General features: G+C 23.0%; 1 protein-coding gene across 1 annotated transcript; it reads left to right on the top strand.

Annotated features, from left to right (window-relative positions):
- The first annotated feature begins 3801 nt into the window (after window positions 1-3801).
- LOC114933842 (aminopeptidase N-like) lies at window positions 3802-10918 on the top strand. The gene is made up of 12 exons (XM_085487281.1): window positions 3802-4140; window positions 4258-4352; window positions 4603-5064; window positions 5592-5769; window positions 6360-6495; window positions 7889-7970; window positions 8859-9217; window positions 9340-9626; window positions 9955-10145; window positions 10270-10578; window positions 10666-10732; window positions 10907-10918. The coding sequence occupies exons 1-12, from the start codon at window positions 3898-3900 to the stop codon at window positions 10916-10918; spliced, it is 2421 nt and encodes an 806-aa protein (XP_085343407.1). The 5' UTR covers window positions 3802-3897.
- The last annotated feature ends 1205 nt before the right edge of the window (window positions 10919-12123 follow it).

Genomic DNA, 12123 nt, shown 5'->3' with positions numbered 1-12123 from the left:
AATGATAAATGTCGAATCTCTTTTAAAATATTTTTATAGCTTATCGATTAGAATATGTAAAGAAAGCTACTATACGTAATATACGCACATATTTACGTATAATTGATTCCGGAACCGTAATATTGAAATAATTTTTGACCCATAAAAATTTATCGAATAAAATGCCTTTGAAACTTAAAAATATTATAATTTACATCAATTACATAAAAGAAAATAAAAATTAAACTAAAGACATGCTGTGTGTGTAAATTTATAGTACGAATTTTTAACAGATATCTTTGGCTGATTTAATACTTTATTGATATTTCAGTAATTCTAACACTAAATAAAATATTGTAAAAAGGAAAGAAGTATCGTTTATTAATTTTCTTAAACATTTAAATCAAAATTAAAGATAATTTAATTTAATTTTTACTTGCACAATTAAAATCAATTTAATGTTTCACATATTGCCAAGAATTAAATTGACACATATAAAAGAGTATCACCGCGCATTGAAAAAATTATTAAATTAAAAAATATTTTTATTTCTATACAGCTATATAAATCATTTATTTGATACAAATAAATAATTATCTGTATTGAAAAGAATTTTCTTACATCAAACAATAAATATTTTTTACATACAATCGATATTATTAGTTTCAAATAAATAATTTTTATTATGCAGAAGTATTGAATTAAATATTTTATTTAAATTAATAAAAATTTTATTGCGCTATCAGAGAGATTTGATAAAATAAACTTTGTTCAAAATTTTTAGAGGCCTTCTCTGTATAACATAATATATGTTCGAAAGATAAAAATATAATAATTATTATATAATTATCAATTATAGAATATTTTAATTTTTCAAAGAAATTCGCAATATAAATTCGCAACAATTGTTGTCACATCTGGTTTGATATATCGCGATAGTTCATCGGAAAGTCACGATTTATAATCAAAATTGTATTCTATTTTGGCTTTATCTCTAGTTTATTTATTTAGTATATATATATATATATATATATATTGAAAAAAAAGAAAACAGATCTTCGAAAATATATTGTATTAAGTTTATAAAGAAATGTTATATAAGAATACTAATTTTATCAGTTATAAATCTTTATAGTTTCGCACATAGAGTACGATGTAATAAATAATCAAAGTATTAAAACTTTAAAATTAGAAACAAATTAATATAAAAAGACGAAAGAATAGTACATATCATGATTAATAAGTAATCGATTATAATATTTACAATTTTATAATATATACTTTTACATACAGACGTAGGTATAGTATAAAAGCACAATATTGGGCATAAAGACATTTATAAATAAATGTATATTTCGAACAAAATATAAATTAACCCATTTTAAATAACGTATTGTTATTTCAGAACCAAGGTTTCTCTTCCGAAAAATATACTTTATACAATATTTATAAAATTTAAAAGGAGCGTCGCGTCGTAAGTATATGGTGTTGTTTCAAATGGAGTATTTTTGAGATTTGATAGTTATCATTATTTTTTAAACGTTTTATGTTCTTTTCTAACAAAAATATAAAACATTTCGTAATATGTATTTATTTTTCAATATTATTTTGTTTTAACAAACTAATGCACAAAATAATGTGGATAAATTGATTGGTATAAGAAAAACATTCCAATAATTTAAAAAAATTGCAATTCGTAATAATGTGCAACTATGTAGTTTACATTTTTTAAATAATGATATATATTTATAATAATTGAATTCTATTACTATTTTGTGCAAAAAATTATTAAGATAAAATTATTGAAGGATGAGTATATGACGAGAAATTACACTATATTTTTAGTGAAAATGTTTTTCGAAATAAGTCATATAAATGTGTATAAATAATGCCAATTTATTAAATTAATTGGGCAAAATTTAAATGTGCTCAATTAAGACAACAGTTACACAAAAATGCCGCCACACACACAAATATATATGTAAATATATATACACATAAAACGACCTCAGAAATTTTGTTGACCTAACACATTATATTTATCATGAAGACACGTACAGAGAATCAGTCAGTCTTTCGTGGTCTTTCGAACCGCGTGGTGGTAAATATAATCTTTTTAATAAAGTGTGTGAATATATTATATTCTTCCAACATTGCATACTTCTAAAGCATTAATTTGCTGCAGTTCATTTTAAAACAATATATAGTTCTAATCAATATAATTTTCCAATTGACATTCTGTTTCGAAATATTCGGTAAGTCAAAACAATTTTCATACATATTAAACATATATGTGTTCATACATATTATACATTTACTACAGATTCAAGAAAATTTAATCATACGGTAGGACGGAATTTTATAGAATTTCCAACATATGTATAGAAATAGAGAGAATAGTTTTATTCAAAATTATTTGTAAATTTTAATCCTAAGATAATTTCAAATAATATCGATAATATAATATTTTACGAATTGTAATATGTTTGGTGAATTATTAGTTTTATTAGATAAAATATTGTAATAAATTTAGAGACGTTGTATTATCGTTATTCACTATAATTCTGCATTTAAAATATTATAAATGACTTACAATAACCGCAAGATATAACTTTCGCTTGCGATATATAATTCTATTTGTTTTTTCTTCAGCGAGTTTGCTGAGCGAGTGACAAGTTATCGATTCTCCGGTCACCTGTTAATATCGGTTAAGCTGTTATAATTTGTTTGTTTTGATACTTTGTCTTTCGTTACCTGTTCCTTATGATTGTTTCGCTCGTTGTCATATATATACATATATTCGATCGCCGACTTTTGTTTACAATTTGATTTAATATTTTAAAATAAAATTGAAATATAAAATAAATTTTAGTTCCGGTATTTAACGTCACAGTTAAAATAATTTTGAACCCACCAAAGTTTGATATCGAATATTTTATTTTTGAAAGTTGCAAATATACTACAGTTAACAGATAATGTATATTATAATAGACACTTTTAATTGTTTTTTTATTACTAATTTATTAAAATTCTGTTTTCCAAAGTTTCTCGTACTTTTTATTATTTATAAAAAATATCTGTATGTATTTTAATACTTAAATTGATTTTGAAGTTGTGCTGACATTGAGTAAAATAACTTTATCAAGAATGAAAAATTAAATATTAATTTTTGTTGTTGAAAATTATATATATAATTAAGAAGAATAAAGAATAGAATGATTGTTTTTAATCTGTATGCGATATATCCTCTTAAAAGAAGTATAATAAAAGCTTGAAAAAATTAATTTTGTTAAGTGTAAAATGAATCTTAGTGACAAATAATTAGTCGAATCGTTATCGATTCGACCATCATTTCTCACTTGGAATATAAAAACAACACAAGTTAAAAGTAGACATAATACTAAATATTTTACGTAAAATTTTTTACATAAATATTTTATATAAAACATTCAAAACGCATGTTAATATTAAAAAACGCATAAACACTAGTTTATATCGATTTAATAAGATATTTCATTAAAGTTGAAAAATTTCAAATATATTTAAATTGAAAATTATTAAAATTTAATTTCTACTTATTATTAAATTGTATTTCTCAAATGTATTCTATTATCAGTATATGTACAAAATAGTCGTTAAAATAAAAATTCGGTTAATTAAAGTTATATGAACATAATTGAAATAGGGCGACTTAAAATTATGATCATATTCATAGCATCAAGCAACTGTCTTCGCCAAAATTAACAATTTGACAATTATAAAATGAATAATATAGAAATAAAATCAAAAGCGCGCGCTAAACGCGCTCTTGTGTCGTCTAGTGATTTAAAAAAGACATCAATACTATATTTAAATTCTCTATTTGTCTTTTGCTTACAGTGTGCTTTACAGATTTAAAATTAATATTTCTTTTCTAACATGATAATATTTCTAAAGCTATTATTAAGTAGCGGGTTAATGTTCATCGCTGACACGGCTTTTATGCATAATGAATCATCCTTATGCTATGATCCATCAAAATATATAAAACCAAACCATTACGATATCAAGTTTATATCATGTATTGAAGAAAACATTTTCTATGGCGAATACAATATCAGCATAAACATTCTTAACAAAACACAAAATATATTGTTCAACAACGTATATTTAGAAAAAATATATTTTAACAATATAGTTTTAATTGGAAATTTAGAAAAATATCATGAGAATGCTAAATATACAGTTTATAAACCGACATATGATATTGAAGAAGACATAATTGATGTTTCTTTTAAGGATGAATTATTACCAGGAAATTATATTTTAAATATTAAATATAATGGTTTTACTGATGACGTCTTTAGAATTTTCGATGTGAAAAAAAAAACTGCGTAAGTAAATTATATGTGTTTATGAAAACAATGTACAATGTGCATTTACATGAAACCTTGTTATTATTACATATTATTTATGCATTAAATGTTTCGAAAATTATAATATTTCATAAAATTTAAATTTAAAGACGATTTTTCTATACCTTTAGTACATATTATTACATATTACATTTATACATTTATAAATCCCAACATTTTGAGGCTTGCTAAAAATTTTTCATTCATTTATGTTCTTTAAAATGTATAGTTTGGTAGCTGCTACTCATTTTCATATAATAGGCGCCCGACAAATGTCGAAATCATGTTGGGATCAAAAGTATTTATACTCAGGAGCAACCTTTAACATATCTATAGGATGTTATCAATGCACGGCTTTGTCAAATATGCCATTGCGAAATACGGAAGAAAATAAGTACAATATGTTATGGACACACTTTGATACCACACCTGCAATGTCGCCGTATCTTGCAACAATAATTGTGTCCAATTACTTAACACGTATTGATAATAATACTCAACATATTCAAATATGGTGCAGAAACGAAACTGTATTTCACATGGAATTTGCAAAAAATGTAGCTGAAAATATCACGTTGTTCTATAAAAATAAATGGAAACAACATTCGAACAATATTTCGAATGTGACTCATGTTGCAATACCAAATTTCCCTGATAATGACATAACAGTTTTGGGACTTGTTTTTTATAAGTGAGTACAAGTGCTTAAAATTACATTAAAAATAAAATTATATTAGTATGCAAAATGATGAAATTTAAAAACAAGTATACCTTTTGTGTCTGTAAACGTTCAAAAGTATAAAATATTATGAAAACAACAATTTTAAGTAGTAAAAATTAAGTTTATTCTTATAATATACAAAGTTTGAGTTTATTGTTGTAAAATACATACATAAGAAAAAAGTTTTTATGCTATATCGTATTTCCTAAAGGTAAATGTTAAAATTGTAATAAACCTGTAGAAGAAATGACATTTTTTTGTTCATTTAAAAATATAGTTATTTATCAATGATACACAATAACACAAAATCATTGTTTTGTACGTAAATTAAAAATTTAAAGAATTATTATTTGATATGATTAAAAATACTGATTTGCTACATTGTACTCATAAGTTTGTAAATTGTACATCTAACAATAAAATTAAAAAATTATAACAAAAATAAAATTTTATTTTCTATAAAAGTTCTCAGTCTAACATTTAAATATAACTTTCAGCGAAATGGATATCGTTTACGATAAAAATTTATATCCTGTTGCTCACAAAATCGAAGTAATTCAATTAGTAGGACATAAAGTGACACAGCATTGGTTTTATAATCTGAACAATCCATTTAAATTGGCTTGGTTTAATAAAGCTCTTACTACATTGCTTGCAACGTATACTGTCAATGAGGTTATTCTAAATATTTTTAATGCTATCACGCTCCCACTTTCTCGGAAACGATAACATACTGAAACATTTATATAACAAGATTTTCGTATATCAAATTATTTTTACAAAATGTTTAAATTTTTGCTAAATTTTTTTAAAAACATTTTACAATATATACATATGTATACGATATTAAACTGTTTTTTAAAAATACTTTTTCAAATATTTACATTCATATAAATATAATGTAAAGTATGAAAAATTATTTTATATTTTAACACCACTTAATCTGATACTTTTAAATTATTGTGAAATCTAAAATAAAATAAATTAATCAGAAACAAGTACACCCGATATTTATTTTGAATATTTTGATAAAGAGAATTCTGCGATATAATATCATGAGATAATAATTTTAAAAATATGTAATATTTATTAATTATATTAATACAAAATTTGAGATTTTATTATTATATTTATTCGTATGTGTTTTTCAAAGTGAGAAAGTGATTTTTTTTAACATAGAAGAACCGCTAATGATATTAATATTTCCTTCTAATGCTTGCATTTTTAGAGCAATTATATTGATATATTAATTATTTTTTTTACAGATTTATCCAGATAATCGAATAATAAATTTATTTGTTGTTCAAAATCAACATACTTCTTTTTATTTGGATGATTATGATATGTGGAATTCTACTTCACAAGATGACAATTTATTGAAAATTCGCGCTTCCATCAGAGGTATAACGTAATATAATAAAATAATCTGCGTAAATTTTGAACTATTAATATTATAAAAATATGTGTAAAGTTATAAGATAATTAATTGTTTATATGGATTTTATTAGAAAATAAAGTTATTAAAGTACACACACATGCATATATGTGTATTCTTTAATTAATATTTAAAGTATATACATACAGGTATATATATGTACACAAAATGTCCGATAATAATCGCGCATATGTGTGTAGAGGATATTAATTGAATAGTCCTTTTTTTAATGTTTTGCTGTTTTCGTAAGAATTAACGAAAAATTTACTTTTAAAATAAAATGATAAACGGTGCGGCAGTAGAAGACATTTCACTGCGATTACTATACCTTGTATACATACATACATACATACATTTATATATGGCACAAGGCACATATTATCTTAGTAGTATCCGACGAAATAAATGACGCAAACGTCATATATTTCAGATGTACGGTGTCGTTACTAAGTCGCTATCTCATATTTAGAACCTATCTCATAATCGGTACCTTGACCCTATAAATATATGAGTCATTCCACGTCAAATCGGCCACCCTCTTCCCCACCCAAAATTGTATTGAAGTAAATTTAACTTCCAAGGTACCAAAACTTAGCTTGAAGCATCTAATTTTTAATGCCGTGTAGCGATTATGAAAAATGTTAAATAATGATTTTGGTTTTGTCCGTGATATGAAAAATGGTATTTATTCTCTAATTCAAATCTTTACTATTTCCTTACAAATGAAGTACAAAATAAGTCATTTTTAATATAATTTGATCAGCTGAATCCGAATCTAAAGTCAAAAAAACAAAATATATAAAAAAAAATAATAATAATTAATTGTTATTGATAAATAATAATTTGCAAATAAATAATTAGTTGTTATTGATATTTACCTATAAAAAATAAAATTGTTATTATTTTTAAAAATGCTTTTTTCTCTTTTTTATATGACATTTTTGCGCTAAAATATTAACTATAGTTATCGTATTCTTCACAATTGCACATTTGGCAGTATCAACAATATTTTTAATATTTAATGAAAAAGTTTTCTGCATTTACACCGGATTAATATTATCTGCAATTTTTTTTTCAGTCCCAAATTTTACATGTTAAATAATAAAAATTTTTTAAATTTAATTTAAAAGATTTAAAAACTTAAAAATTTAAAAACTTAAAAAGACAGAAAATACATACCATTTTTTATATAACTGACAGAACCAAAGTCATTATTTAACATTTTTTTAAATCGCCACACGGCATAAAAAATTACACATATATAATTTTGCTTTGTAATATCACTATGTTTACATGTAATCATTATAATAATTATATATTTATAATATATCTTATTTATAATTTTGATGTAAATTGTAGCACCCTTTATAGTGCGCATGATAGAATACGCCGTCACCAAAGTAATATTTTGGAATAGCATTCGATCATATGCAAACAAAACGTGAGTAAGACAATACAGAATATAATATAAAAAAATAATATAATATAAATATATTATGTAAATAATTTTTAATAATATAAACTTTATATAATGTCCTTTATTATTTCGCTTCTCCTGATATTTCATATTATTTTTTTTTAGTTTTACAATTTTGCTATTTTCCTAGTTCTGCTACTATAAATTTACTTTTACTTTCATTACTTTTACTGAACCACTTTTGTTGAATAAATTGTTGTTTTGTCACTTTTATATATATATATATATATATATATATATATATACATATTCATTGTTGTTTTATATTTTTGTTTAATAATTTACTATTTTTCAAAATAATTTATAAATTAATTTTTATTCTTTTTAATATTTTCTATATCTCCCAGCAAACACCGATATGTAATTGTTACATTGCTATAATAAAACGGAATATAACAGGTAATATAACGTGTACGTTACATGTAACATCCATGTTAGTTGTAATTTCCCACTCATAGATGTAACATTTTAATATAACATATATTACATTGTAGTTATATTGTAATTATATACCAAATAGCACATGGATGTATTGATAAGTCAGTGCTATCTTGAGATATAATGACAATATAACTACAATGTAATATATGTAATATTAAAAATGTTACATCTATGAGTGGGAAATTACAATTAACATATATGTTACATGTAACATGCTTGAGTATATAACATTTATATACTGTATTTGCTGGGCCTCTTTATTGCTTTTTTTCATTTTATTTCTTTCGTAGAACTTTCTTCTTTATTATATTTTTATTATTTTTCGTTTTGTCTTTATACATTTCATTATACAAACAATTTTAACATATTTATAATGTTTTTTTACATAATTTACATACTTTGTGAATTTAGCCAATTTGATCGTCAAAATTTTATGACTTTCCTCGATGAAGTTGTTGCTAATGCAAACAAGCAATATGTATCACTAATTAGTAATATATTATTACAAACAATGAAATATTGGACTTTGGAAGACCATTGTCCTCTCATCAAAGTAGTTCGAAGTTATAATGAGCCTTTGAGCAAAATGCATGTTTCGATACAAAATTCCGACACGTTAAAAATGTATTGCATGCCTGTAACTTTTACTACTCACACGTATCTCAATTTTACAAGTTTTATTCACTATCCGCTATGCAAAGCAATAGATTTAAATCATACATTCTCACGTAAAGAGGAAGGTTGGATAATATTTAATATACAACAAATTGGTAAAATATTAAACAATATTAAAACAAAAATATTAAACGCAAATGTTTAAAATTAAGTATATATTAATTATAAAATTATTCAGAATAATAAAAATTGTTAAAATTTATTTACTATTCGACAGGATATTATCGCGTTAACTATGATGATGAGAATTGGCAAAGAATTTCAAATTATCTAAACTCTGATAATTTTACGAAAATTCATGTTCTTAATCGTGCCCAAATTATCGATGATGCATTTCATTTAATGATAGCAGACCACCTCAAGATCTCTATATTCTGGGATATCACATCGTATTTGAGTAAAGAAGAAGATTATATAGCATGGTATCCTATGTTTAAAGCTCTGGAATACATGTTTAATACTTTTCCTGCTGCGATACTGGAAGAAAGCGATTTGAGTTTTATGGTAAATATTAATAGAGTTCAATAAAAATGTTACATTTCGGATATTTGCATATACTCTCATTCATCACTAATAATTTAAATATTTACAACCATAAAAATATATCCAGCAACGATAAAATTTTACATATTATTACGTCACAAATAAATGTGCAAACATTTCAGTTTGAATAATCACTCACGCGAAGAACAGTCCCCAAAGTGTATGATTTTCACTACTGTCAATAATATTGATATATAACATTGTTATATAGCTAGGTGCTTAAAATCATTGTCAATGAACTATAATTACAAACTTATTAACAAAGAAATGTATATGTAAATATTTTTAGAAAAGAATAAGAATCATATTAAGTAAGATACTTATAAAAATCAAATATGAAGAAATTGATGATTCAAACGAACTTATAACATGTTTACGACAAGAAGCTGCAAGATGGGCATGTTTTTTTGGTGAGAACACTTGTACGGAAAAAGCGAAAAATAAATTAAAACAACATCTCCAAGATCCTATAAAACACAGGTAAATTATGTTACATATTTTTAGCCTTTCTTACTCAAATTTTCTTGTAGGTATCTTCTATAATGTTCAAATGAGTTGATACGCTAATCTTTAATAAGAAAATTAAATTCTTTTTATATTGTAGACTTTTGCCATGGTGGAGGGAATGGACATATTGTAGAGGTTTAATGAAAACTACGATAAATGACAATACTTGGACATCAGTGTATACCAGAGAATTAAAAAAAAATGACACTAAATTTTTAAAATATGTGACTTGCATTGAAGATACTTATTTTATCAAGGATTATTTATTAAATTATAAACAGTACACTTATACAAAACAGAAAGATCAATTTCTCGCTAACATTTTCTTAAATATTATTACGAAGCATGCGAAGAATCCAATTATATTGATGTATATATTAGATAAGTTTAACGAAATAAAACCAAAGTAAAGTGACATATTTTTATAAATATTTTGTACAAAAGTTTATTATATGTATTATATATATATACATTTGATTTTTTTTGTTTTTAGAAATCTTAATATAATTGCAGCATTAATTATTATGATTAATAACGTATATTCCGAATTTTTAGCTAAGGTAAAAATTTTACATATTTAAATATGTATACAAAATATGATAATAATACGATATTAATAATTATTATTTAATATTTAAAATAATTTTGATAATGTTACCATAACGTTGTTTATAAATAAAGGTATTAAAATTATACATTTTAGTCAATAGAGAAACTTTCTGAATTTATTGTAGAAGCTAACGTAATTGAAGTGAACACAGAAGATCAATTCAAAAAATATCAAATAAAAGAGGTAAATTTAATATATGTATATTATTATGAAAAGCGAAAGAAAATAAAATATTGTTCTATCTGATTAATTTCTGAATATTATTTTTATATTTGTTTATTTGTTATATAATCAGTATGTTGATTTTATTATGTCAATATTTGTTTATATATATAAAGGTTTTCATAATGCGGAATAAGATTACTATCCGATTTATATATTTGCCTTTTTATATTTACAAAACGTTATAACTGCATGCATCAAGATTTCTATGTTATTGCGATCTTTTGTTTGAAGTTTTAAATTATATATTATTACAGAAATTAATTATTTTTTACATTCAATATTATTAATTATGTAGAATTTGTAATTGATTAGCATTTTTTAGTTTATAATAAATAACATGACACAATTCTTTTTTTCTCTCTCTCTCGCTCTCTCTCTCTCTCTTTCTCTTTCTCTCTCTCTAATTTTAAAAAATTATTTAAATAAAATATTAATCTTAATATATATTATATATATATATATATATATATATATATATATATCCATATTAATAAAAAAATATTGAAAATAACGATATAAAACTGCAAGGTCAAAAAAATATTGCATAACTTGTCACATAGCAATAACATAGCAATAACATTTGTCACAAGTTTAAAAAACACATATAAAAGAGTATCAACGCGCATTGAAAAAATTATTATATTAAAAAATATTTTTATTTTTATACAGCTATATAAATCATTTATTTGATACAAATAAATATTTATCTGTATTGAAAAGAATTTTCTTACATCAAACAATAAATTTTTTTTTCAGCCAATCAATATTATTAGTTTCAAATAATTAATTTTTATTATACCGGAGTATTGAATTAAATATTTTATTTAAATTAATAAAAATTTCATTGCGCTATCAGAGAGATTTGATAAAATAAACTTTGTTAAAAATTTTTAGAGGCCTTCTATGTATAACATAATATATGTTCGGAAGATAAAAATATAATAATTATTATATAATTATCAATTATAGAATATTTTAATTTTTCAAAGAAATTCGCAATATAAATTCGCAACAATTGTTGTCACATCTGATTTGATGTATCGCGATAGTTCATCGGAAAGTCACGATTTATAATCAAAATTGTATTCTATTTTGGCTTTATCCTTAGTTTATTTA

This window comes from Nylanderia fulva, unplaced genomic scaffold (assembly GCF_048542155.1).
Source record: "Nylanderia fulva isolate GAGA-0341 unplaced genomic scaffold, ASM4854215v1 Scaffold52, whole genome shotgun sequence".
In the NCBI taxonomy this organism is placed as follows: domain Eukaryota; kingdom Metazoa; phylum Arthropoda; class Insecta; order Hymenoptera; family Formicidae; genus Nylanderia; species Nylanderia fulva.
This window is presented reverse-complemented; position numbering and strand designations above follow the sequence as displayed.